Genomic DNA, 27,383 nt, shown 5'->3' with positions numbered 1-27,383 from the left:
CCACCTCAATCAACTCAATTCAATCAACCACCTCCAGTCTGACCGTGGCGGGCTTCGGCTTCAGGACAATCGGCAGGCTGGTCAGGTCAACCATCCACTTCAACAAATCACCTGTCATGACAGTCCACTGTGCTTCCCGAGGTCCACCGTGCTCACCATCACCATAACAACTATCAACAATCAACCATCTTGGCCTTTCGTCTCGGCCACCATTCATTGTCACAAGAAACCACGATAACATACATCCCTTCTTCCCCCCAACACTACACACGCTGACTAGTCCCTAGGAAACAACCTTGGAGCCCTGATGCGATGGTGGTCCTATCGATCCACGGTGACGACAAAATCCAGTTTCATCCACTCTTGGCCTTCACATCGACCAACCTTCTGTCTTGACCAACAACCTTCTGTTTTGACCAACCTTCTGTCTTGACCAACCTGTCTTGACCAACTGTCTTGACCACCACCATTGACAACCATCACCTACCGTGACCACCGTCCATCATGGGTCTTCCAACAATTTCGACCATCGTTCATTGTCACGAGAAACCACGATAACATACTTCCCTTTTTCCCCAACACACTATACACGCTAATTGGTTTCTAGAAACAATCTTGGAGCCCTGACGCGATGGTGGTACGACCTACCCACGATGACGATCATTCATTTATATCACTTGACCACTTCTGTCTTGACCACTTCTGTCTTGACCAACAAACCTTCAGACTTGACCAACAACATGTCTTGACCAACAACATGTCTTGACCAACAACATGTCTTGACCAACAACATGTCTTGACCAACCTTCGTCTGTCTTGACCACCACCATCGACCACCACCATCCGTCATGGGTCTTCCAACAATATTGACGACTATTCATTATCACAAGAAAACACGATAACATACTTCCTTTTCCCCCTTACAATACCATACATGCTAACTGGTTCCTAGAAACAATCTTGGAGCCCTGATGCGATGGTGGTACGATCTACCCACGGTGATGAGCATTTACTTTTATCCACCCTTGACCACTTCTGTCTTGACCAATCTTCAGTCTTGACCAACCTTCAGTCTTGACCAATTTTCTGTCTTGACCAACAAACCGTCTTGACCAACAAACCGTCTTGACCAACAAACCGTCTTGACCAATCTTCTGTCTTGACCAACAAACTGTCTTGACCAACAAACTGTCTTGACCAACAAACTGTCTTGACCAACAAACTGTCTTGACCAACAAACTGTCTTGACCAACAAACTGTCTTGACCAACAAACTGTCTTGACCAACAAACTGTCTTGACCAACAAACCGTCTTGACCAACAAACTGTCTTGACCAACAAACCGTCTTGACCAATCTTCAGTCTTGACCAACCTTCAGTCTTGACCAATCTTCTGTCTTGACGACCACCACCATTTACCACCTTTACTACCACCACCTACCGTGACCACCATCCATCAGGGGCCTTCCAGCAATTATCACTCTCCACTTGCAACATCCCGCCTATTCTCCAATGTGACGTTGAACATCTTGGGTGACTTCCAGGGACAGCCCTGATGACCACTATGAGCAAATCTACAATAATATCCCTTTTTCCCCCGAATCATGGACACGCTAACTTGTTTCTAGGAACAACATTGATGGTGGGACAATCCACGGTGACGACAATCCACGGTGATAAATATCTACTCCGGGCCTTTCCATTTGGACATCCACAATCATCAACATCCACCATGGCCACTGTCCATCATGGTCATCATCCTTCATGACTGCTGTCAATGGGCCATCCACAATCATCGATGCATCATGGCCTTCGCTATTGTCTATTATGGTCTTCGTCCTTCATGACTGCTGTCAACATGAGCTTGATCATCCACTGTGACCACCATTCATCATGAGCTTCGGCTAGAATGACCTTCCACTATGCCCACTCAACTAAACTATCTTGGCCTTTCATCTTGCCTTTGACCTCGGCAACCTTCCACCGTGCCCACCATCAATCGTCCACCACAACAACCATCTTGGCCTCTTATCTGGCCCCTCACCAGCAAAAGAAAAAAAAAAAATCAATTTTCAGTTTTTACAACTATCTATGGTAGCCACAAACTACCACGACAATGATCGACAACCACCCTGAACAACCACCTTGAACAATCACCTTGAGAACCACCTTGAACAACCACCTTGAACAACCACCTTGAGAACCACCTTGAACAACCACCTTGAACAACCACCTTGAACAACCACCTTGAACAACCACCTTGAACAACCACCTTGAACAACCACCTTGAACAACCACCTTGAACAACCACCTTGAACAACTAACCTTGAACAAAATCTTGACAATCACCTTGAGAACCACCTTGAACAACCAACCTTGACAATCACCTTGAGAACCACCTTGAGAACCACCTTGAACAACCACCTTGAACAACCACCTTGAACAACCACCTTGACAATCACCTTGAACAACCAACCTTGAGAACCACCTTGAACAACCACCTTGAACAACCACCTTGAACAACCACCTTGAACAACCACCTTGAACAACCACCTTGAACAACCAACCTTGAACAAAATCTTGACAACCACCATCTACCGAACAATTATCTATGATAGCCATCTTGGCAACCTTCTGAGCATCTTGACAACCACCATCCATCAACGACAATTATGACAACCATCTTGACAACTTTCTGACAATCACCTTGACAATCGTCCTGGCAACCATCTTGACAACCACTATCTATCAATGACAATTATCTATGACAACCATCTTGACAACTTTCTGACAATCACGTTGACAATCATCCTGCCAACCATCCATGATTGGTCTTCACATCTTGACCATCCACAACAGCCACCATATCAACTCTGGCCACCATCCACAATCGGTCTTCATATCTTGACCATCCACAACAGCCACCATATCAACTCCGGCCACCATCCACAATCGGTCTGGGCATCTTGACCATGCACTATGGCCGCCATCCGCCATAAGACTCATCTACTACAACAACCTTCTTTCGCCAGCTATCACGAAGGCACAAAGCTTTCCACGGCTTTCTATCAACTCTTCCTCTGTCTTGTCAACATCAAGACTCATGGTGAAACCTGCGACAAACCTGGGCTTGACAAATTTCTTGGCCAAACAAATGTCCAGCGCAGGCCGACTCTCATGATCAGTTTCATCCACTGGTCAACTCACCCTTACATCCACAATCAGACCCTTCTGATTTTGTCATATCATTGTCTCTCAAATTATTGTCCAACCTCAGCAAGATGGTTTTGTCTCGTTCGTATGTCATTGGGGATTAGCTAGAAAGAGAAATCAATTTGTGTTTTCCATTCTATCCATTCTTTAGACTCCCTTGTAGACTATCAGTAACCTTGCTGTGAGCCATGTAGCCATCGCGGCCATAGAGCAAACATGAAAAGGCAAGATCAAAGTGCTCTGCGTCTAGTAGTCCGGATGCTGATAGAAGCTTAGTACCCATGTGTTGTTTTCTACACCGGTGTATTGGCCTATGAGGCGTGTTGGTTCGGAGTTGTCATCCTCCTCTGGGTGTACCTGGGTATATGCTGGAACAAGAAGAACTATTTGTGTCAATTCTAGTAATTGATTGTATGACAGCTTTCACCTTAATCTCCAAAGATAACAGGGTTCCGTATATGAAGAGCCAAAGAAAAGCAATATAGCAAAACATCAGCGGATCAAGACCCAACCATTCAATTGTCGCAACCTCCACAATCCCCACAGTCCTGGTCATACGTCAGGTCAATATCTCCTCCATCGCAGTCATAGCTTCCATAGTCATCAGAAGACCGCCCAGAATAATAACACCCGTAATCCTCAATATCCAAGTAACTCTGACTCATGCGGCCTTCATCATGGTAAACTTGGGTTCCCCATGGAGGCGAACATGGCCCTGCGTCTTCATCTTGAATTACCTCAGTGTCGATCGTAGACGAAGACGACACAGCCTCGTCTTTGTCACTATTTCGGTAGGTACATCCAGTCCCATCATCAGGCGAAGGTATCTCAGCATCTTGGTTTGGGTCTTGGCTTTGGTCTTGGTCTTGATCTTGGTCTTGATCTTCGTTTTGTCCATCACTATGAGAATCACGAGACCCAGTCTCAACCGTAGTCGAAGACGGCACATTCTTGTCAAAAATCATCGAATTCCCAGTTCCCCAGTTCGGTCCACATCCAGATCCCAAACTAGATCCCCATGCAGAGCCGTACCCCATCCCCGTTCCGTATCCATAGCCCGAGCTAGCTCTATACCCAACACCAGGCCCCATCGATCCCAGCACATCCCGTAATTCCGATTCCGATTTTGACATGGACCCAGATCCAGATCCAGACCCCGATATTTTATTCTTGATCGCATTCTCAAGCTGCTTTAGCGGTTTCGCAATACTAGCTCGCCAATGAGTCAAACTCCCCGTACTCGCTTCGTAGAGATGAAGAATAAAAGATCGATCGTGTTCGGTGCACCGGACAATTTCGTACCTATTAACAAGGTCAATAATACAGATATACCAAGACCGAGGAACGAGAATGTGTAAAGTCAGCGGGTGGGTTTATGCATTAACTCACTCATCGACCCTCACGAAATCCGCATCCACAATCCCAGCTTCGGAGGCTTCTTCAAATCTTCCCTCGTCGACTGCGATAAAGTACCGGACTGACTCTATCGCCCCGTTATCTTGACGCACGACCTGGATGCACACGCTGGCGTCGGAGGGATCGGTGGTTCCTGGTTTGTTGTCTGTTGCCAGGGCCCATTTGGTGAATTCGGTGAAGGTTTGCTCGTGGTCTGGGGTTGGGAGCTTCGTTGGTTTGAGGGTGGTGCAGCAGAATGGTTTTGACATTTTGGCGGTTTGGTTTAAATGGGGTTTTGTATGAGAAGATGGCTTGTAGAGTCGTTATACGGGGGTTATATTTTAAGGATATTTGTGTTTATCTGGCATATGGTGAGGTCGTCAGGATGTGATAATTAGACTCTTACTCGATTAGGAAACGGAGCTGTTATTCCCAGGTACGGCGTTTACCAGGGCTAATGGGCGGCTATTGGCGGGAAAGGAGGTACTGCCTCTTTGGATATTGTGTCGAAGGTTGGGTTCTCGATATTGGGTGATACTTCTATAGAATCCATGGTAGGAAGTTGAAGAGATACCTGGGCATCTGTGCTGTATGCGTCATTCATATATACGAGGAAAAGTAACCAAAGAAGCTGGCATTGAATTAATTTTAATTAGTATTACCAATGGTTGTGGTATCAATCAGATCAGACATAAAAAACATATAGAAGCGCAATATCATATCACAGATGCCTGTATTAATTCCAATCGTTCAAGTCGCCGAAGAGACCATCATGGCTAGAAAGAATTAGCTGATGAGCACATTTGAGCTTATTTTGACTGTACTCACCCAGAGTCTTGAATGGGGTACTTGTGGTGTCCATCAATAACATAGCCACTGTGTGTATTCTGGCCCGGCAGCGGGCCCTTGGTCGCTTCCTCGTGAATGGCGAAGTGGTGATTGTGCGGTTTATCGGGATTCTCGACGAAGAAGCTCGTCCCGTCCACGTGAGGGACTGGCCAGTAATCGTTGATGTTATAGGCGTCGACGTTAGGCGCAGATGGCTTGGAAGAGGGCTTTGACACCTGTGCTTGGGACGGCTTCTGAGACGGTTGCGCAGGAGCGGCGGATTGGGTACCCTTCGTGTTGGTGTACAGAGCGCCGTGGCTGCCGGCCTTAACCTTAGTGTCAAGACCGGTCATGTCGAGACCGGCGTTGCCAGCGGCATTGCCGCTGACGGGTTGGGGGTAGGCAGCGCAGGCGTCGTAGTGGCTCTTCGGAGGAGGGTGGATGGTCTGCGCGAAGGTCTCGGGGGCCTCGATGATGGTGGCCATTAGACCGGACTCGACGTGCCACTCCACGTGGCAGTGGAGCATCCAGACACCGGGGTTATCGGCGCGGAAGCGGATCACGGTGTGGCCGTTGTTCTGGACCATGATGGTGTCGCGTCTGATTGGGGTTGTGGAGACGTTGCTTGTCAGGCCCCTGTAGAAGCCGCCGTCAACTGGGGTGCGCTGCAGAACCTGGAAGTGGTGGCCGTGCAAGTGCCATGGGTGCAGGTTGTTGTGGTGGTTGTTGATGACGATCTCGACGATTTCGTTGTGCTTCACCACGAAGGGGTTGACTTGGCCATATACTTCGGGGTTGGAAGAGAACTCGGGTCCGACTGTGTTGGCAGTGTATAGAGATGGCACCTTGGGGGAGATATAGGTCTTGCCGTTGACAGTGAAACGTGGAAGACCGTCCACAAGCCCGGCACCGGTATTCAGAATGATCTGGCGGTTTACGGGCTGCAGCAAGGGCTCGTGGTCGGCTGGTACCAAAAGGACATCATCCACAAAGTCAGTGTTGGGGTCGATGTGATGGAAGACAGGAGGCGCGGGCAGGGGCTTGGCCTCGTCGTACACCAACCAGGCCGTGGCGTTGGGGTTGAAGTTTTGCGGGATGGTGCGATTTTCGTAGATAAACATCATGTTGACATCCATAGTATCCCAGATAGCGAAGTTCTGGCTAGCATCAGGCTTAGTGTGGATTAAAACACTCATACGCTGGCCAGTCGCAACACGCAAGAACTTGTCTCCCGCAGGGTAAGGTTCAGTATAGACACCGTCAACCGCTACAACAGTCATTTCGTGACCATCGATCACCCAGAAGTGGCCAGGCCAGTTTCCGAGACAGATGATGTGGACCAGATACGTCTTGTTGGGCAGAACCTTGATCTTGGTGTTGGATGAGTCGTTGATCAACGACGAGTCAGGGAGCGGCTCGTGGCCATGGGGCGCCACACTGGCTGCATCGAGCAGGCCTGGCATCTGCTGGTGATACCAGTCGCTTAGGGTGAGTGTCAACTCTTCATCAAAGTGGAAAGGAGGGTTAGGATCATGGACGATCAGAGCACCTCGCAATCCATCGGGGAACTGGCCCATGTTGTGTGAGTGATACCAGTATGCTCCAGCTTGGTTGACCTATACTGTAATTAGAACATGCTCGTCTCTCTGGCGGGTATTACCTACGTCGAAGTGATATTGCATCTGCGAGCCGGGGGCAAGGGCGCACTGAGTAACTCCAACAGCGCCATCCATAACACCACTTCCATGCTGGCGCATGCCGTGCCAGTGGATAGCCGTGGACTCGTTTCCAAGACCGTTGTAGACATCGACGATAAGTTGGTCGCCCAAGTTCACGTCGATCTGTGGGCAGGGCCATTGGCCATTGATACCAATGACCGGGCGTTCAAACCCATCCGGGGCGGCATTAACCCAAGTGAGGTTCCAGTTCAGGTAGACGTCCTTGGCTGCGGCGAGGCCAGCCCAAGTGGCCAGCGCGAACAGGCTAAGTTTAGCCATTGTGGCAGTATATGAACTAAAACGATCGACAGCCCAAATCAGAAGGATAGTAAAACCCTCCAAACGAGTGTATACGAGGCTGGATTAACTAAAAGTAAAAACGAATGTTTAAAAAAAAAAAAACCACGGTCGTCGAATTGGCGCAGGTCGGGCGCTATACTGGAGGTTGAAGGGAATAAAACAGGAAGCAGGGCCTCTTTAACTATGTCAATACAAAAACAAAGGTGACCCTGTCGATCTAAGGGGCTGGAGTATGCTACTCGGGCCGGATCCCATTTCCACGCTTGCGAAAGTGACATTGGTCCCTTCATTCAAGGATTTCAAAGGCCGGAACTGGGATAGTAAAGCACATAGTAGGGCATGTATTGAGCTCAGAAATTTGGATTGCCCTTGTTTTGCTGAAGAATGCCCTAAGTGGGCACTGAAGGGTGGAATGTAGATAATTCCCCTACTGGGATGCAAGGGGGACATACTCGAGCCATATTTGAGTTGACAGGCTCGGATAGCTCGGGGTGAACAGAGTAATGCACTTCAGTTCTACTAATAGAATTATTATACATTGACATCTTTGAGGCCTAATAGATTCAAGGTTGTACAGCTGGGCAGTATTATGATCATCGATATAAGATTCTCCAGTTATATACAACATAAACTCCGGGAAGAAAAGACTAAAGCTTAGGTTTTACCTTTATAATATAATGTATATCTACTCTTAGATGGTTTTTATGCGACCATAGCCTTAGCGTTCTATACAAGGGGAGCTCGACCTAAGGATGGCATTTCTTATATAATTTCTTATATAAAGACAAACAGCATATAAAGTACTACCTAGGTGACTAGGTAGTAAATATAACTCCAACAGGATCAACAAGGTATAGATTAACAGTATTTTCTATTTCCATCACTTTTATCATTTACATAAAAATTTCCCCCGATAAGACGACACGGATATTTCCAAACGGGCCGAGTGACGTTGCAGCTGAAATTTCTTCCATCGCCTCTGCTACAGCGGCAAAGGGGAAAATAGCAAAAGACAATAAATGCTGCTAATGCATTATCTTACAGAAATAGGACCAATTCTCCCCCGGAAAAAGCGGGAGATTTACTGGAGAAGGGTTCCAAAGACAAATCAGATACCCTGTGAATGTTAGACTTCCCGTATAGACGATCCCAGTCGACCCGTAGAAATGATCTTCGTATATGATAAGAGTGCGAATAAGAACAAAGCGTAGACTCGGCAAGCGTCGGCGTGAAAGACAAAGCCAAGTGGCCCCCACAAAAGGAACAAAGTGTCCGTGCGGACTAATTAAAGTAGTCGGATAAGCTGTGGAGTTAAAAAAAGAGATTTATGGCTTTAGTTCGGTTTAGTTTAGTCGATTTAGTCGATTTAGTCGATTTAGTCAATTTAGTTGAAGATAGGAAGGAAAAAAAAATTGAGAGGGGAAGAAGTTGGGAACAGAGAGGGGTTGAACATTGGAATTCTCTTTTCTTTTGTCACTTCAACTTCTTCCCAGATGAAACCAAAGAAAGAAAGAATACCTCCATCGCTTGAGAATATTTACTGACATATGTTGATGGCGCTTTCTTGCTCCAAATAGCATCATCGTCAATGGCGTAATAGCTGGACATCCAAACCACTCAAAGGCACATCCCAGACACATCTTCTCTCCTGCTCCAAGGCTATAAGCTATACCTCGTGATGGATCAATCAATGGCTCTCATCGATGCACAAGTGCACTTCCTAGTGAGTCATTCATGCCACCAGCCTACAACACCTACAACACTTACTAACCCACTGCTAGGAGGAATGTGTTGTCCTGGTACACATCCCATTGGAGCTGTACCCGTACTTCTTGAAGTCCGTTCTGAGACTCATTCTGGATGAAACTCCACCACTGGAAGACAGGACAGACGATGATGCTGCATTTGATGATCTCGACAACGCCTCGGAGCATGGCTCGGCATACAAACCACCTGCATTCATGAACATCTCTATCACTCCTGTCGAAGTCTCTGTCATGTGTCCTAGACGCCTGGTCGACAAATACTTCGTCCCGGTCATGGACCAACTCGACCAGTTGGACACCTCACTCCGATCCCGTCTGATCGTGAGCGAGAATGACTATATCGCTATGCAAGTCCTCGGCCAAGGCCTCGAGGCCGGCAAACGAGTCTTGGAATTGACCAGTCCACTTGCCCTGGCAGGCATGTATGTGAACCCCAAAAAGAAACACTTCCTATATACACAAAAACATACCAAGCTAACCTCCCCGAAGCTCCATCTTCTTCATCTCCACCTACTTCTCCGACTACATCGTCGTGCCAAAGCAAAGCAAAGCAAGCGTGATATCCGCCCTGGAAAAAAGAGGCTTCCAATTCAACAACACCTCAGCCGCCTTCATCACCAGCCCGCTGAGCCCAACCACCGAAAGAAGACTCAGCGACCTAATCCCACCAGGAACACCACCCCCCTCAACCCTAGGCGAACTCCAAACCCGCACCTTCAACAACCTCCGCAAAAACCAAATCACCCCATCCGTAGACGACTCCCTCCGGCTAGTCCAATGCGCCGCCCACCACGAATACCACACCCAAGAATCCTCCATGTCCATCCTCCGCGACGCCCTAACAACAGTCCTCCTCGTCGACGAACCCCGCTTCCTCTCCCTAACCCTCGCAGCCCTGGACCCAGCCGCCTCCCTCCTCCTAGAAAAACGTCTCCTGCCCCGCTTCGCCCGCCAATCAACCTCTTCCACAGGAACACGTTCCTACGAAGACGGCTCCGGCCTCCTCCTCGGCTCAAAGGAAGACCACCTCATCCCAATCACCCTCGACCTCCGCGACCTGCCCCTCGAAGCCTCCGGCATCGTCTGCGGCGTCGCGGGTCGTCTCGCGGACGCGGCTACCGTCCCGCACCCGCACCCGCACGCACTACCTGATAGCGCGATCGATAGCGCGATCGACAGCGGTGCCAGTAGTGTTGTCGGCTCGGTGCCGAATCTGTTTGATTCTTTCGGGACGAGGCTTGCGGCGCTTTCTATCGATAAATCGGCTCATGGATTGCATTCCTTGTCTTCGCATCATCTCCAGCCCGGTGTGGATGTTGCTGATGCTGTTGAGATTAGTTTTTTGAGTACGGCGCGTGCCGGTACGATTATTGTTGGTGAGGATGAGCTGGGGAGGGCTATTGGTGCCCTTGAGGAGGAGAGGAGGTTGGAGCCTGGACTTGAGGGTGGGAGCTTGGATTCGCAGACGCCGCTTAATAGTCCGCTGCGGCGGTAGTGTGGTTTTGTTGATGGTGCAAGCTCTGGTATGACTTATGTTTATGTGTTCATGGGCGTCTGAGTATGCAAAAGTTTGTTTTAATATTTGTATGAATAGTATTGCTTTCTAGGTCATGAGTTGCTTTTCTGTTTTTACGATATATTGCCTATGTCACTCTGAGATTTTTATTAACGGAAATAGAAATTGTTCGTGGATTGTTAGCAAAGTCCGTCGATCTATATCCTTGGAGCAGCACCACCATCATACATCCAACCTAACAACTTACAAGGAAAAGATAAAAAAACCAAAACAGCAGAAAGCAGGATGATTATCTTATTAATTTCATATCTCATTATTGACATAACAGTGCTGGGCGTACATACAGGCCCAATGCTCCTGGCTCCAGGAGAACCTGGACCTCCATAGTAGATGTCTACCGGTCTGCAAGGCGTACCTGTCTTCCCTCCGTCTTGCTCAAGATAGCCACATTTTTTGAGTTGCAAGTGAGAGGTGCCCACCGTCAAGTCAATTGAAGCGTTGAACGGAAACTGTGAGAGGGCAGCAAGACTGCCACAGGCCTGCTAGTCGGTACAGGATTCCGTCAACCTTGCTCCGGCAGAAGTGGCACAATGTGGCCCGTGGTAGTTCAAGAACCGCGGATATCGGACGTCGACACGAGGGAAGTTGCCCTGTCAGGATAGCCTTGTCCAAGACCTTGTCTAAGACATCAGAAAAGACCCAACTTCATCCGTAGACTCTGACAGCACCTTAGGACAACAGTCAGCAGAATTCAAACCAAAAACATCAAAGTCTGACAACCTACCATCAGAGCACCCAGCAGCCCAATCCCCCGCACCCTCATTCCACGCCACACAACTCACAGCCTTGACCTTCTCCCCAACAGGCACAGCAGCAATAACCTCCCCTTTAACAACATCCCAAGCAAACGCCGCCGCCCCAGCCGGCCCTTCCTCACTCCCACTCAGCACAACCGCATCCCCCATCGCAAAGACGGAGCGCACCCGCAGCTCTGAATTCCGATACGAATGTCCCTTCCAACTCCCACCCTTCTCACCCCCGAATGCATTAAGCAACTTCCCATCCATCCGGTCCAGCAGCCGGATATACCCGTCCAGCGTCGAAGCGAGCAGCGCATTCCCATCGCTCGAGCAGCGCACGCTCGTCACCGGGTGCGCGAGGACATCAACGGTCGTCTTCCCCATCCGCACGTCGTAGATCCGCGCGTGGCCGTCGTAGCTACCGCTTGCAATCGAGTAGGTCCCCATATGCACGTGTAGTGTTGAGACGGTATCGGTTGCTTCTGTGAGGGTTTGGATGGGTTTATAGCTCGAGGAGCGGGTATCCCAGATATTGATTGTTGTGTCTGCGCTGCCTGGAGGGAGGGGGTTAGTTTTGGATGCTGGAAGTGGAGTCTGGGGTTCGATCTTACCGGTTACTACGACGGAGTCGCCGTTGCCGGCAAATTGCACGGCTTCGACTCGGCTGTTGTGGCCGGTCCATCGTCTAGTCGTGGTGCCTTGCTCTACATCCCAGAGGAAGACTTGTCGATCGCCTCCGACGCTAGCGAAGCGCGCGTTGTCTGCTGTGACGGCGATGTCTCAGGACGGAGTAGCCATGTGCTTCGTATTTTTGGATAGGGGTTGTGGTCTCGACTACCGTCGGGCTGTTGGAGTTGTTTGGGACTGCGCGCGAAAGGTGGATTGCTCGGTCTGAGGAGCCGGTGAGGACGTAGGTGCCTCCGGAGCTTGAGAAGGTTACCGCATTAACCGGGCCTAGGAGGATGTTAGCGCTAGGGGGTTGGAGAGAACTTGGGGTTTGGACAGTGCCTAGATACTGAAAGCTTACCATTGTGTGTTTTGAGAGTATGGATATGCCTGGTTGGGAATACTGTCCGGGGCATGGCCGTCGAGTTGGTGGAGAGAAGGAACTGGAGTTTAGAGAATGCGGGAGCTCGGAGCTTCAACTTCCAAGTCCCACTTGGGAGAACCTTTTAGAGTGGGAGAAAAAAACCAGAAATTACTACTTTACTTCGAACCTATGAGTTCACAAAAATTAATTCTGTATTTCATATGGAATACAGAAGAAGTTATTATCAAGGTTGTAGACACACCATCGCTAGCTACCAGCGGTAAATGGATATAACAAACAAAACGAACCAAGCCCTCAGACAAAGGTGCTTCCAAGCGCGAACGGCAAGACAAAGGGTACTCAAAAGAGAACAAAAAACAAGAGCATGGTTCGACGAATCCCCTTTTGAACGATCCGGGTCGATTCCCGGTAAAATTGCGTCTTAACGACGTCCGTGGCTGCGGGTGCTGGAACCTTGCAGGCCCTCGATCTCCTGCTCGAGCGATTTGATACTGTGGGAGGTTAGCAATGGATCCACCTAAACAATAGTCCAAAACATACGCTGCATGGGTGGCCTCGAGATCCTTGTTGAGGCGGTCGCGCTCTGAAATGAGCTTCTGCTCCCACTGGCGGAAACGCTGCTCCTCGACCTTGACCTGTTCGGTGAAGCGCTTGCGCAGGGTCTCCTCTTCCTCCTTGAACTTGGGGTTGTCGAGTTTGCGTGGCCGGGCCTCGCCAAACTTGCGGGTCTCCATCTGCTGGGCACGGTATGCCTCGTAGTGCGATTCTTCCGTGGTGTGAATAAGGTCGAGCATGTGGGTGCGGATCAGGATCGAGCGGAGCTTCTTGAAGTCGCAGTGGTCCTCGTTCTCCACCTCGGCGACACCCCAGGCGTACTGACGACCCTTGACAACACGGCCATCGTTGGCCTTGACGTCCTTCTCGGAACCGATGACGGCGAAAGGCATGGCGGCCATGAGGCTGCGGGCGTGGGAAGCAGCGTGCTCGTCGTCCTCCTCCACGGGCGGGGTGTAAATCTTGATGCCTTGGGCCTCGATCACAGCGCGGATCTAATCAATTGTTAGTCCGGATTCTCCGCTCTCCTTGTGCACTCGTTCTACTCACTCTCTCCTTGTAGCGTACCAGATCCGCGTGGCTCAGGGTATCAGCCTTGGCAACCACGGGGATCAGGTTGACACGGGAGCTCAGGCGCTTCATCACCTCGATATCGAGAGGCTTCAGAGTGTGTCCGGTGGGGCGGATGAAGTACAAGCAGGCGTGAACACGCATGTCGATCTTGTCGGTTCGGCGGGGCTGCTGCTCCTGGAGCATGTACGACTCATGCTGGTCATCCAGGAACTCGATAATGGGTTGCCACGAATCACGGTTGTTCACGTAGTCTCCGAATCCAGGGGTATCAATGACAGTAAGGCGGACTAGAAAATCGATAACTTATCAGCTATCGAAACGCGGAAGTCGAAACCCCTCCCCGACAGGAGAGGATCTGGGTCGCACCTTTGAAGAACTTCTCCTCGAGCTCAGCCTTGGTAATCTCAATCTCCACGGTTCGGTCGACCTGCTTCTGGTGGCGGCGCTTGTGATCGGCATAGTTCTTAATGGTGGTAGAGAAGAGGGTGTTGATGAAGGTCGTCTTTCCCAATCCCGACTCTCCGGCAACCTGATCGAAGCATCATTAGCACCTGCACGCGCGGAGCATTACCCTCCTGTGGAACACACCATAATAGTGAAGGCTGCACCCCGCTTCGCGACGATCTTGTGACTATACAAGCTTGATTAGAATCTTTCCTCATATCCATCGTAAACACTCCAAAGGTACACACCGCTGGTTGGGAAGCTATATCAAAGATAGCAAGTTAGTTTCAAAGGATCATAAAGGAGTGACATTCCGAATAGCTTACGTTGGCAATGCCAATGGGCGAGGCGGTCTCTGAGGTCGACATGGTGGGTTATAGGGGGATTAAAAACAATTGGGGGAATCAACACAAAAAAAAGATGAAGAAGAAGAAGCCCCTGGTGTAAAAGTAAGACCAGAATATGGGGAGAGAAAATAAGTCGACTCCTGCAAAAAAAGGGAAAAGGAGGAACGAATGTGAAGTCGGGACTCTCTCGAACTGCCCGTCGCTGCTTCCCCCCTGAATCTCCTTTCGTTTTCTGGAGTATACCTCGCCTTGCCTATCTGGGTTTAGCGTGACGGGCTAGTCCTGATTAGGACCGGTATCGGGATATGGATGATCCGATGGCTCTTATCATAGCTGGTGGAATTATCTCTAATTTTTTGATCTTTGAGATCCGCCGACAGCCAAAAATGAAGACAGACTTCAAGGTGAGTACAACGCTTGAATTCTTGATCGCATGCTATTTACAGAAATTTTTGATTGTGAAGTTTGATTCTAACAAGTTAAATTTTAGTTCTCCAACCTTTTGGGGACGGTATATCGCAAAGGAAATCTTCTCTTTACTCCCGATGGCACATGCTTGCTTTCGCCAGTAGGCAATCGAGTCTCGGTCTTTGATCTGGTACAGTATGTGTCGCCCGGCAGTCCTTGCTTTGGTGATGGTGATTTGGAAATCGGCCCGCTCACAATTGCTTCTATAGAAATACTTCCTATACCTTGCCTTTTTCGCACCGTACAAACATCGACCGTCTCGATCTTTCGCCCAAGGGTAATCTTCTATTGACCGTGGATGAAAATGGTCGCGCAATTTTGACCAATTTCCAACGGCGCATCGCCATTCACCATTTTTCCTTCAAAGGACGAGTGTCCGCACTCAAGTTCTCCCCGTCCGGCCGACATTTCGCCGTTGGCGTGGGAAGACGCCTGCAGATCTGGCAGACACCCTCTACTCCCGGCACTGAGACCAATGGCGAGATTGAATTTGCCCCCTTCGTTCTACACCGGGATCTGGCTGCCCACTTTGACAACATCGAGAGTGTCGAATGGTCCAGCGATTCGCGCTTCTTGCTCACTGCCGCCAAGGATTTGACGGCGCGAGTATGGAGCATGGACCCGGAAGAAGGTTTCGAGCCGACTACTTTGGCGGGACACAGACAGGGTGTGGTGGCTGCCTATTTCAATGCGACACAAGAAGTGGTAGGTGCTTACTGGAAAATGGTCCACCTGGGAATCCCATACTAATTTTATCCATAGATTTACACTGTCAGCCAAGATGGCGCACTCTTCCGCTGGGAGTATGTCACGAAAAAAGACGAGGAAACCATGGAAGACATCTCCGATGCCCGATGGAGGATCGTCAAAAAGGATTTCTTTATGCAGAACGACGCCAAGGTCAAGTGTGCTGCGTTCCATGCGCCAACAAATCTTCTGGTGGTAGGGTTTTCCAACGGTCTATTCGGACTCTGTGACCTGCCAGAATTCAACATGATCCATCAATTGAGGTACGTCAGTCTGTGACACCCTCCCTTCCACAGCGTCTAACATATCCCCCTCTAGTGTCTCCCAGAGCAATATCGATGTTGTGACAATCAACAAATCAGGCGAGTGGCTAGCATTCGGATCGTCCAAGCACGGTCAGTTGCTGGTGTGGGAATGGCAGTCCGAGTCATATATCCTCAAACAACAAGGGCACCTCGATTCTATGAACGCCCTCGCATATTCACCGGACGGTCAGAGAATTGTCACGGCCGCCGATGACGGTAAAATCAAGGTTTGGGATGTCAAGTCAGGCTTCTGCATAGTCACTTTTACCGAACACACCAGTGGAGTGACCGCATGTCAGTTTGCCAAGAAGGGAAGTGTCTTGTTCACAGCGTCTTTGGACGGCTCTGTCCGTGCATGGGATCTTATTCGCTACCGTAACTTCCGAACCTTCACAGCACCATCCCGAGTGTCGTTCTCCTCTTTGGCCGTGGACCCCAGTGGAGAAGTTATCTGTGCCGGTTCACCAGACTCCTTCGACATTCACGTATGGTCCGTGCAGACCGGTCAATTGCTTGACCAGCTCTCTGGCCACGAGGGTCCGGTTTCCAGTCTTGCTTTCGCTGCCGATGGCAACCACCTTGTCAGTGGAAGTTGGGACCACACAGTTCGCATTTGGAGCATATTCGGCCGGTCACAGACCAGTGAACCTCTCCAGCTCATGTCAGATATCCTCAGTGTGGCTTTCCGCCCAGATGGGCAACAAGTGGCCGCCTCTACCCTAGACGGTCAGCTTTCCTTCTGGTCTGTTGAGGATGCTGTGCAGCAAGGAGGAGTTGACGGTCGCCGTGACGTCTCTGGAGGACGCCGGGTGGCCGACCGCCGTACTGCTGCCAATGCCGCAGGCACCAAGTCTTTCAACCGAATCACATACAGTGCAGACGGTAGCTGCATTTTGGCCGGCGGCAACAGCAAGTTTATCTGCTTGTATGATGTTGGAACCGGGTCATTGATCAAGAAGTTCACTGTCTCCGTCAACACCTCGATTGACGGCACCCAGGAGTTCCTGAACAGTCGTGACATGACTGAGGCCGGTCCCCGTGCTCTTATTGACGAGACCGGTGAAGCCTCTGATCACGACGAACGTGTTGATACCACTCTCCCTGGCGCCAGACGTGGTGATGCCGGTGCGCGCACCACACGCCCAGAAGTCCGCGTGACATGTGTGGATTTCGCACCGACTGGACGAGCATTCTGTGCCGCTTCTACCGAAGGACTTCTTGTTTACAGCTTGGATACTGATTTCATCTTTGATCCCTACGATCTGGACATCACGATCACACCATCAAGCATCCTTGCCACACTAGATGCTGCCAAGGAAGCCGCTATATCCGACACTGTGGATGAGGATAACACCTTCCTCAAAGCTCTTATCATGGCCTTCCGATTGAATGAACAAAAGCTACTTCGTGTCGTATATGAAGCGATCCCTCCGTCAGATATTCCCCATGTGGTTCGGTCCGTGCCCTCAGTCTATTTACCTCGCCTTCTCCGATTTGTTGCACATGCCGCCGAAGAAACACCTCATCTTGAGTTCAACCTCATGTGGATTGAATCTTTGTTCAGCAGCCATGGTCGCTACTTCAAGGATAACACAGGTACATTCGCAACGGAGCTTCGTGCCGTCCAGCGTGCTGTCGATGAGATCCGCGAAAATCTGAAGCGGTTGACAGAAAAGAACCTTTATGACCTCAACTACCTACTCTCGAAGCCTGTTCTCGGAAACAAGAAGACTAGCAGTGCTTTGTTGGCCATGGAAACCGAGGACGCCGAGGTTGATGATCAGATGGTGGATGCTGACGATGGAGAGGGTGACTGGGTTGGCTTTGAATGATTTCCTATATTTTTCATGTATGTCTACTTGCATCTGAGCCAGGCGTTTTGTATATTGCAAAGATCAAAAAGGGAAATAGAGGCCTCTCTGCCTGTGAATAATATCCAAGTTCCCTCTGAGACCTCAAACGGAGCCTTTGTCCATCTTTTCTCTAGCAAACGCCCGTTAAAATAAAATAAAAAGTCTTACTCTCTGACTCTCTGACTCCTTAATACTATCCGAATGTGTCCTGTGCCACCCTCTCTTTACCTTTCTTACTCTTCTTACCACCGAACAACTTCCCTAATCTCCCCGGTTCCAATATTCCGGACAATCCAAGGCTCCGGAGAATCATTTATCTAACCAAGTACCTTTCCCCTTCTGCTGAGCAAGATTTCACAAGATGGCCCTATTCTGGCCCCTCATTGGGGTGTTGTTTGTAGTGCTCTATCTACTTCAACGACCACCGGCTTCCAGTCTGAGGCATATCCCAACTGTCAAGTACAATGCCTATCTACCAAATTTCATCAACCGACTCATCTACTACCCCAAAGCTGCCTCCATGATCAGTGAAGGGTATCAAAAGGTGCGCAGTACTCTTGAAATCAGTCGTCCGGCTCTATTGACATCTTCAATCTTTAGTACAAGGATAGTCCATTTCGCCTGCTCACCGGCGATGGAGAAGTCATTGTCCTTCCAGTGAAATATCAGGATGAATTGAGACATCTTCCCCCTTCGAAGCTCAGTTCTCTACATGCCCAATACGAAGTAATCCCATGAGCTTTTCTGTACTACGTTACGTTGAGAGGTTGGAGCTAATATACTACTTCACAGAACGCGTTGGGCCAGTACACCAACATCATCATCAATACCCTTTTACCTTCTATGACCGTGCGGAAAAAGTTGACGCCCAGTCTAGGTACTGACATCGTTTGGTTTTCATATTTCCAACTGCAAGACCAAATAAATTAACACATATATCGAATTAGGCCGCGTCGTCCCCGGGGTCATCGACGAGCTGCGAGCAGCATTCGATACTGCTCTCCCAGGATGCGAAGGTGTGATATGCGAACACTACTTTGTGGGACCAACCATGCAGACCAACACTCAGATACTGACAGAGGCATACTGAACACAGACGCCTGGATTCGAATCAACCCCTGCGACCTGTTCACCCGGCTAATCGCCCTCTCAACATCCCGCATGATGGCCGGCGACGTCCTGCGCGAAAACGAAGAATGGCTCAACGTGGCGAGCAACTACGCCGTGAACGTAGGAATCACCATTCTCCTACTCCGCCCAGTCCCCAAATACCTCCGTCCCATCGTAGCGCCCTTCCTCCCCACCGTCCGGAAGATGAAGAAGCAATTACGCTTCGCGAAAGACCTCTTTATTCCGATGATCCACGAGCGCAGACTGGCAGCACAGGTTAAAGACCCCAATTATACCAAGCCAGACGACTTCTTGCAGTGGATGATGGATCTGAGTGAGGAGAAGAATGAGATCCTCGACTCGGATACCCTGGCGCATCACATGCTGCTCTTGGTAACACTGGCGGTCACTCACACCAGCACCATGGCCTTGTGTCACTGTCTCTTTGATTTGGTTACCAGACCCGAATACATTGAGCCCCTGCGGGAAGAAATCACCCGGACTCTGCCTAATGGCTGGTATAAGGCGACTCAGGCGGCGCTTAAGGACCAGGCCCGGCTGGACAGCTTCTTGCGTGAATCGCAACGATTCGCTCCGCCTGGTGAATGTGAGTATTGCGAATAGTTTATGGCAGTGTCGTATAATCAGTCGGAGACAGGGTTATGATTCGATGTCGTGTTCTAACCACTTTGTTTAGTAAACTTCCACCGCATCGTCAAAGAACCAATCACGCTCCATGATGGCCTCGTTCTCCCAGTAGAAACACACGTCTGTTTCGCTGCCGGTCCGATTAGCAAAGATGCTGCCTTCATCAAGAACCCAATTACCTTCGACGGGTTCCGATGGTGTCATAACCCCCAGGATCGCTTTGTCCTGACTCCTGAGCTAGCAAAAACCGCCGCTATGTCGAATGGTGCTGGTGAAGATATGCACGCCGAGAAGCAGTCCGGCGCCCATTTCGTTTCTATCACCAATACGAACATGCATTTCGGGTTCGGGCTCCAGGCGTGTCCCGGTCGGTTCTTCGCGGCGAATACTTTGAAGGCAATCTTGAGTCGCATCATCCTCGACTATGAGTTCAAGTTTGTTAAAGATCTGGATGGGAAGAGACCCGGTAATCTTGTAGTTGGGGAGCATATTCTTCCGAGCATGAATACTGAGATGTTGTTCCGGAAAAGGCCTATTGGACTTTGAGTAGAGGGGGTGGCTTGTGGAGGATGTTGTCTGCCAGGGCTGCCGGAAGTCGATGCGCGATGCCATACTTAATTCATCTACATGTTACGGTGCTTGCTTCATGTCTAAGAGATCTCAGACTGGGAAATACGAGGATTGAATCCAATACCATCGTACATTCATCTTCAATAGATATAAGCACCGCCTAGACATGAACGTCTAGACTAAGCAGATATCTAAAGCGTCCATATACATACAGAGTTCAAATCCAATCGTTTCATCATACCTTCTCTCTCGAATATCACGTCCATCATTCACTGGAGGTTAGGCTGGGGCGCACCTCGCCCACGACCTCTGCCACGGAACCCATTACCACGACCGCGACCACGCCCACGCCCTCGGTCCAATCCTTGCGGCGGCGGAACGTGAGAGTAGTTCTGCGGACGGAAGTTAGGGTTGTTTTGGATAACACCTTCGCTGGGGTCGCCGTTTTCCACTGTGACATATCCGCCTCGGGCGCCTCCCCGACCACCTCGGGGGCCACGGGGAACACCGCCACCATTGGTATGGGGACGGAAGGGGAGAGTGGTCTGCTGTCCGTTGTTGAGACCTCCGCGACCTCCACGACTAGCTCCATTGCCATGTCCGGCGACAGCTCCTCGGAAGGAGCCTCTCAGGGGTGGAGGGGCAGTTGCGTTCCTCAGTTGTCCCTGACCATGAGGACCCATGGGGGGCACCGTACCCGGCAACTGTCAAAGGAGTCTGCGTCTGCTGGGTTTGCTGGCTAGCTGTAGCACGGGAACTGGTGATAAGTTGTCGGTTGGAGAGGTTGAGGAGGGAAGATGCCAAAACAGTCTGGCCGCGGAATGGTGAGCACCGGCCACCTAGTGTAGTTCCACTCATGAACGACACATCGAAGACAACATCAAGGAGGAGTGCACGCGAGGTTCTGGTAAGACCGACAACAGTGCCACGAGTAGCGATTGGCACTTTACCCGAATCTTGGGCATACACAACCCGATCGCCTAGCTTAAAGGTTTGGTTTCCGAGACGGTGTTCGACATCGGCAGGCCGAAGGAGGGCACTACGGGGTACACCTCGAACCTTCTTCGGTTGCATATCTGGCTGGGACGCATTGAGTTTATCGGCATCCTGCTCAATCAACATCACAATATCCGAGTCAAGTTGCTCAGCATCGAGGGGCACTCTCTCGAAGTTCTTAGCTTCTGCAGATTTGAGCCAATCCTTAATCTCCTTCATCTTGAGGGCGGCAATTTCCTCGGGGTAGAAATCGGTCGGAGAATAACGGTCGCTTTGAGGGTTGCGCTGGATGCCAGCAATGAATTCGGGGAAATTGATCATGTACTGTTGAATCAGTTCCACTGCCTTGTGGCTAAACTCCCAGCCGGATTCTCCCCGACGGGAGTATCCGAGAACCTTCTGTTGCTTTGCCTGGAACTTCAGGTTAAGACCAAGGTTCGCACGTTGGCCTTCAATGTCAACAGTAAAGGAAGATGTGATCTTAGCCAATACTAAAGGATTGAGGCGAAGACTGCGCGCAACAGCGTACGAAGGCATGTAGGGGCAAAGTTGCTCGGATACCCTAACACGCTCTCGACCAAATTCTGGCTCCCGGCCTTTCACAGCCGCGACCAATCCGTTCACCTTTCCGTCTTCGTGCCCGCTAACATACACAGGTCTTCCGTAGTTGAAGTCACCCAAAAAGAAGGCACGAGAACCCTCTGGGAATTCCTCTTGGACAGAAAGAGCTGCCCGCTCAATGAAACGTTGATCAGGATTGATCACATCATCAACAAGAACCTGTAGAGCATAGTCCGTCTCTTGGCCGGGGATATCAGCGAATTCCTTGATTGTGGCTCCATCTTCCGTCTTGCTCATGCCCTTCAGGGGTTGAATGTGGACCAGAGATTCGACATCGCCAATGATGATTGCTAGACGCTTGCTGTAGGTGCCCTCAATCTTGTTGGCCTTCCTCTTCCACTGCTCAATTTGCTGGGGGGTATGGGGAATAGATAAAGGGTGTTCTTCTCCTGGGGGGAGAACATAATCAAACAATTCGTCCGAAACGCGAACCACGAGAGCTTCTTGCAAGAATGGATAACCCACATGGACACGCTTCCCAAGCTTCGTCTTAGCCAGTTCAATGCTCGACCGGCTTCCCGGATCAAGGAGTGTAATAACCTGGCTCTCGTTACGGCTGTCTTGATTGAACACGCAAACACCATGGAAACCCAATTGACCGTGGTGGGGCAGTGTCTTGATGCTAGGGAAGCCAGCAAGCGCTGCAATGCCTAGGTGCACGCCGTCCATCAAACCAGCGTAGGGCTCCAAACCATCCATGACGGGGAGGTCGAACAGGTTCTCAATGCAACGGCAGCTAGGAAGATCCGGGAATACGCCAGGCATTGAGGAGGGGTAAACGAAGTTCACATCTGGGGAGTAGGTGAATTTGAGACAGGCCCCAAAGTCGTTCCTTGCTTTTTCGTCCGCGGAAAGTTGGTTTTCTTTCGTTTTGAGGGCGTCCAACAGCCGCTTTTCGTCGATGAACGGGATCTTGACAACGGCTTCCCATTCCATCTTTTTCCCGTTCATATCGAGATCGAAATCACGAGGGTAGAAATCGTAGATAGGGGAGTCAGGCGAGGTCATCAGATCCCAATACGCAGTAGGCACAATCTTCTTGCTACGGTCAGGCAAGACACCCATAAGCTGGTCAAACGGCCGGAAAGGCTGTCCCAATTTGAAGTTCATGTCTGCATCAAGGCCATCATTCACATCTGTATTCAACGTCAGCAATCAAAACATTAAATTAAAAAAGAAAAAAAAGGGGGTCGACTACTAACCAGAGATCATAGGGGCATAGTGGTACTGGAAGAACCAAGGCCACGATGCAATGCCACGGTAATAGTAGAACAAGACCCACTGCAATCCTTGCACATAGTTTCGTGCCAACTTCTTCATCTCTTCCTTGTTGTCGAGGCCCCAGCCGAACTTGGTCCGATAATAATTATCTTTCCACTGTAAGAACTTGGCATCATATTTCTCCTGCGCGGCCTTCTGAGCTTCCTCGGGCGTCATCTCCTGAACCTTGGCCTTCTCGTACTTCCGAATAATACGCTGTACGGCCATCGATGCCTCCTCATCCTCTTCATCGTCATCACTATCAGCCTGGGTTGGAGGCAATGAGAGCCTCATGAACCGATCACCATTTTCATTGTCGAGGGAGGACCAAGACAACCGGAGCTCATCCGCAAGCCGTTCGACAAAGGTGCGGTCACGAGCTGGAAGTGTAGGAGGAAGGTCAAGAGGTTCAGAGGCCTTTTCAGACCGGTTCAGAACGTATTTTTTGACCGTCTTAAGGATCTCCTTCTGGGAAGGAGTGAGCGTAAGCTCTTTCTTCTGTTGCGAGCTCGAATAATCAATGTTTGAGTCTTTCTTTGATTTGATCCATTGGGCATCGGAGTTCTCCGCCTCAAAGAACCGGTATTCCACGGCGCTAAGTGCGGTCACAAGCATGCCCAACCGTTGCACATTGATAACACCCTGCTCGTTGATGTAGCCGCCCATCTTTGGCAGCACCTCCTTGTAGAGCTTGAACATAAGGGCAAGGGCTCCCTCGTTGATATGTAAGTTTGGCAGGTTCGGCAAGAAATCGTTGCCAACAAAAAAGGCCATGAGAATGAAATCATCAATCACGCGCTCCATATCGAATGGGAAATCCAGAACACCCTCTTGTTCTAGCTCTTGGAATTCTAATTCCAAATACTCCCGAACCACGCTCAGATGTAACAAATAAAAGTTTTGGTGTTCCAGCTCCTTGGGCTTCTTGGATACTTGGCGACCAAAGGTCACTTCCTCTCGCAGAAGGCAGAAGTGAGGGTCATGGCTGAGAAGACCCAGCATGATCAGATCGGCATCCAGACCGTAAAGACAATGGCGAACGTTGGATTCATAGTCAGGCTGCGCTTTCGAGCAGCGAATGTATTCCATAATCTTGTGCTCGCCTTCTCCTGGCACCTCATGGCCAGAGAGCACAATTTCCACGCCTTGCCAATCTGTGTCCTCCGAGATTTTCTTGTTGATGAAGTATTTAAGTTGTTTCGTCAATTTCTGCATGAACTCGGTACCCGGGGTGATGCAGTTGCTGTCAAAGGGGTCTTCCTTTGGCATCTCCAAGCCCTGCTGGATGGCCTTCTCCTTCGCGTTCTCTGCATCAAGGGCCGTTCGGAATCGACGTGCACGCTGTTGATTCATCTTAGCGCGAGGCGCCACACCATCTACCGCCATATAGAACAGTTTCTTGGGCTTGATTTTGCCAAATAGATGTTCAATGTAATTGAAGATGGCAATGAACATTTGATCCTCCGTCATGCGAAACGTTGGGGAATCGCTGTCACTATGCGTACAGTTGTGAATAATGCCGTTCATGTCAAGGTATAGGCTATCGAATTCAGGTATCCGGCTGTCTGCGATTAGCATCGAGATTGCCGGATACCGCTCACTCAGCCAGCGAAAGAATTTCGGGACACCCATGGTGAAGATTGGGTTCGATCGAAGACAATATCGTCAAGAAACGAATCGGCAGGTGATTTATCGTAAGAGTAGAAAGATCGTATGAGGGGTACTCGTAAAGGACTGAAGTAGTGTTACTTGCGACGAAAGGCGAAATCATCCAATGAAGAAATCTTGGACAAGATACTGCGCCAACAAAGTGGTACCCAAAGAGAGATATAGGGATAAGAATGTAAAACAAGCAAGAGAAAAATGTAGTAACGCCAAACTGACGCTTTTCAGTTGTCTATGATGCAAGAAGCAGGTGTCCCCACGATTGTGAACATTGAAGAGTCAACGGAGCTCATTCACCGCTTACTAATTAGGCCTAGTGCCATTACCCGTCTCCCAGCACTCATTAACGCGCTGATGCGCGTAGCTTTCCTCCGCCTACCTGTCTGCTTCACGCACTATTTCTAAGTGGCTCGAGTTCCATTGTCTCGTGATCTCAATATTTTGCCAAGTTATACCACCTAGAGCCATGGATCACTATGAAGACGATGCTGGTGAGCGTTCATACCCTTGCGCACTACTTGAAATCTCAATCTAACAAGGTCCAGGTGTTGGTGACGAGCACGAGAAAGACCAGGACCAGGATCAGGATCATGAACATGCCGATGAAAAGGCGATCAATGAAGGTAGCTTTGCTCAACCTCTCTACAGTCCTGCCAATTACGGTTATATCTAATTATATTCATTGCGAACAGAGTACAAAACATGGAAGAAGAATGCGCCCTTTCTCTATGATATGATCCTGAGCACAGCATTAGAATGGCCAACTCTTACAACTCAGTGGCTTCCAGATAAGCAAGAGTACGCCCCAAAACTCCTACTGGTCCAGTCATCAACTTAACCAAGCCTGTCTTCAGAGTCCCGGACAAGCCCTACTCAACCCACCGTCTCCTCATTGGCACACATACCACTGGTGACGCGCAGAATTACCTTCAGATTGCCCAAGTGCAACTCCCAAACCCTAATGTGCCAAACCCGGAAGACTACGATGAAGAGAGAGGGGAGATTGGAGGCTATGGTGGGGGTTCAAAGAAGGCACAGATGGAGATCAAGTTCAATATTGTGCAAAAGATCGATCACAAGGGTGAGGTCAACAAGGCCCGGTATCAGCCACAGAACCCGAATATCATTGCGACAATGTGCACAGACGGTCGGGTAATGATCTGGGATCGCTCTAAGCATCCCAGCCTGCCAACTGGCACAGTGAACCCTCAAATGGAGCTCCTCGGCCATGAAGCTGAAGGCTTCGGGCTTAGCTGGAACCCTCACGTGGCCGGTCACCTCGCAACGGGCAGTGAGGATAAGACTGTTCGACTTTGGTAAGCGGGAACAACATGAAACCCAGAGATTTGGTGTGACTAGCTGCTAATGAAACCCACAGGGACATCACTACATACACTAAGGGTAACAAGGCAGTCCGACCAAGCCGCACCTTCACGCACCACTCATCGATCGTCAACGACGTTCAACACCATCCTCTCCACTCCTCTCTCATCGGAACCGTCTCCGATGACATCACGCTTCAAATCCTTGATACCCGCCAAGATGATTCCACTCGTGCGGCTGCTTCATCTGAAGGCCAGCACCGCGATGCTATCAACTCCATTTCCTTCAACCCGGCATCCGAGACGATTCTGGCCACGGGTTCTGCCGACAAGACCATCGGTATTTGGGACCTCCGTAATCTGAAATCGAAGCTCCACTCGCTGGAGGGCCACACCGATTCGGTGCAATCCATCTCGTGGCATCCATTCGAGGAGTCGGTCCTGGCAAGTTCCAGCTATGACCGCAAGATTATGTTCTGGGACCTCAGCCGGGCAGGCGAGGAGCAAACCCCTGAGGATGCTCAAGATGGGCCACCAGAGCTGTAAGTGACCACGGTTTCCTCTTTCCTTTTTGTACTGCGTTTGAATTGTCTGCTGACCCTACTCCCTAGTCTCTTTATGCACGGTGGACACACGAACCGTATCTCAGACTTCAGCTGGAACTTAAGTGACCCTTGGGTTCTCTGTTCCGCCGCCGAGGACAATCTACTGCAGGTATGGAAGGTAGCAGATGCTATTGTGGGCAAGGACCTGGAGGATGTGCCAACGGAAGAAATTGAGGCGTGATGTTATTTTTACCGGACTTGCAGTCCAGTCATTTCCCATATGCGTGCTTCTTTGGTATAGGTGAATTAAGACCATAGCGGTTAATTATCAAAAACACCATTTTATCTAAAATTTATATGCGCAGGTGGTCACGGCCCTTTTGCTAATGGTATGCCCAAGTTGTCATGTAGAGTCCACCCTATATTTTCAGGGTTGGGTACAGAAGAGTATATCGTTTCCCGTGGCCACCAGATGGCCAGTGTCATGATACAACTAAGTTTAGTACACGGTACCTATCATTAGAGACATCGGGATATCGTCCCTACACTATAGTTGCTCTAAATATATTTCCCGTGGCGCCATTTTAGTAGAGAAATATGTTCCCGCCCGTTCCAATATATAATGCTAATGCAGTATTATATGAGATATATGAGATATGTGACGAATAGAGCGAATAATACATTTGTATGCCTCTGAAATTGTCTAATTCAATAGTACAACATGTATAGACCAATGCATGTAATACATATACATGGCCCCCGTAGTCC

The 27,383-nt window shown here is 49.8% G+C and overlaps 10 protein-coding genes across 10 annotated transcripts; 4 read left to right on the top strand and 6 right to left on the bottom strand.

The window, feature by feature from the left end:
* Positions 1-19: 19 nt before the first annotated feature.
* Positions 20-217, bottom strand: N7519_006775 (uncharacterized protein; the record flags this gene model as incomplete). Its single annotated transcript, XM_057293551.1, has 1 exon — positions 20-217. The coding sequence occupies one exon, from the start codon at positions 215-217 to the stop codon at positions 20-22; it is 198 nt and encodes a 65-aa protein (XP_057148362.1).
* Positions 218-3,727: 3,510 nt separating this feature from the next.
* On the bottom strand, positions 3,728-4,876 carry N7519_006774 (uncharacterized protein; the record flags this gene model as incomplete). The annotated part of the gene is made up of 2 exons (XM_057293550.1): positions 3,728-4,514; positions 4,602-4,876. The coding sequence occupies 2 exons, from the start codon at positions 4,874-4,876 to the stop codon at positions 3,728-3,730; spliced, it is 1,062 nt and encodes a 353-aa protein (XP_057148361.1).
* Positions 4,877-5,343: 467 nt separating this feature from the next.
* Positions 5,344-7,432, bottom strand: abr1 (multicopper oxidase abr1; the record flags this gene model as incomplete). The annotated part of the gene is made up of 3 exons (XM_057293549.1): positions 5,344-5,383; positions 5,436-7,051; positions 7,100-7,432. 3 exons carry the CDS (start codon positions 7,430-7,432, stop codon positions 5,344-5,346), a joined length of 1,989 nt encoding a protein of 662 aa, XP_057148360.1.
* A 1,711-nt stretch (positions 7,433-9,143) lies between these two features.
* On the top strand, positions 9,144-10,714 carry N7519_006772 (ACT domain-containing protein; the record flags this gene model as incomplete). The annotated part of the gene is made up of 3 exons (XM_057293548.1): positions 9,144-9,176; positions 9,235-9,641; positions 9,709-10,714. The coding sequence occupies 3 exons, from the start codon at positions 9,144-9,146 to the stop codon at positions 10,712-10,714; spliced, it is 1,446 nt and encodes a 481-aa protein (XP_057148359.1).
* A 726-nt stretch (positions 10,715-11,440) lies between these two features.
* N7519_006771 (uncharacterized protein) lies at positions 11,441-12,565 on the bottom strand (the record flags this gene model as incomplete). Its single annotated transcript, XM_057293547.1, has 4 exons — positions 11,441-11,463; positions 11,520-12,089; positions 12,147-12,239; positions 12,307-12,565. 4 exons carry the CDS (start codon positions 12,563-12,565, stop codon positions 11,441-11,443), a joined length of 945 nt encoding a protein of 314 aa, XP_057148358.1.
* Positions 12,566-13,007: 442 nt separating this feature from the next.
* On the bottom strand, positions 13,008-14,526 carry aspC (septin CDC12; the record flags this gene model as incomplete). Its single annotated transcript, XM_057293546.1, has 7 exons — positions 13,008-13,077; positions 13,127-13,635; positions 13,691-14,001; positions 14,081-14,243; positions 14,303-14,345; positions 14,407-14,420; positions 14,485-14,526. 7 exons carry the CDS (start codon positions 14,524-14,526, stop codon positions 13,008-13,010), a joined length of 1,152 nt encoding a protein of 383 aa, XP_057148357.1.
* Positions 14,527-14,891: 365 nt separating this feature from the next.
* Positions 14,892-17,857, top strand: N7519_006769 (snoRNA-binding rRNA-processing protein PWP2; the record flags this gene model as incomplete). Its single annotated transcript, XM_057293545.1, has 5 exons — positions 14,892-14,909; positions 14,996-15,108; positions 15,183-15,678; positions 15,736-15,983; positions 16,039-17,857. 5 exons carry the CDS (start codon positions 14,892-14,894, stop codon positions 17,855-17,857), a joined length of 2,694 nt encoding a protein of 897 aa, XP_057148356.1.
* A 382-nt stretch (positions 17,858-18,239) lies between these two features.
* N7519_006768 (cytochrome P450) lies at positions 18,240-20,182 on the top strand (the record flags this gene model as incomplete). Its single annotated transcript, XM_057293544.1, has 6 exons — positions 18,240-18,422; positions 18,479-18,604; positions 18,671-18,755; positions 18,826-18,894; positions 18,948-19,595; positions 19,686-20,182. The coding sequence occupies 6 exons, from the start codon at positions 18,240-18,242 to the stop codon at positions 20,180-20,182; spliced, it is 1,608 nt and encodes a 535-aa protein (XP_057148355.1).
* A 293-nt stretch (positions 20,183-20,475) lies between these two features.
* On the bottom strand, positions 20,476-24,715 carry N7519_006767 (chromatin-binding exonuclease XRN1; the record flags this gene model as incomplete). The annotated part of the gene is made up of 3 exons (XM_057293543.1): positions 20,476-20,788; positions 20,877-22,959; positions 23,026-24,715. The coding sequence occupies 3 exons, from the start codon at positions 24,713-24,715 to the stop codon at positions 20,476-20,478; spliced, it is 4,086 nt and encodes a 1,361-aa protein (XP_057148354.1).
* A 499-nt stretch (positions 24,716-25,214) lies between these two features.
* On the top strand, positions 25,215-26,856 carry N7519_006766 (WD repeat RBAP46/RBAP48/MSI1 family protein; the record flags this gene model as incomplete). Its single annotated transcript, XM_057293542.1, has 6 exons — positions 25,215-25,239; positions 25,294-25,371; positions 25,441-25,546; positions 25,603-26,064; positions 26,127-26,612; positions 26,682-26,856. The coding sequence occupies 6 exons, from the start codon at positions 25,215-25,217 to the stop codon at positions 26,854-26,856; spliced, it is 1,332 nt and encodes a 443-aa protein (XP_057148353.1).
* Positions 26,857-27,383: the final 527 nt, after the last annotated feature.

Source organism: Penicillium mononematosum (genome assembly GCF_028829835.1).
Source record: "Penicillium mononematosum strain IBT 11891 chromosome Unknown utg000003l:1.0-8172316.0:1.0-8177699.0, whole genome shotgun sequence".
Taxonomy (NCBI): Eukaryota; Fungi; Ascomycota; class Eurotiomycetes; order Eurotiales; family Aspergillaceae; genus Penicillium; species Penicillium mononematosum.
This window is presented reverse-complemented; position numbering and strand designations above follow the sequence as displayed.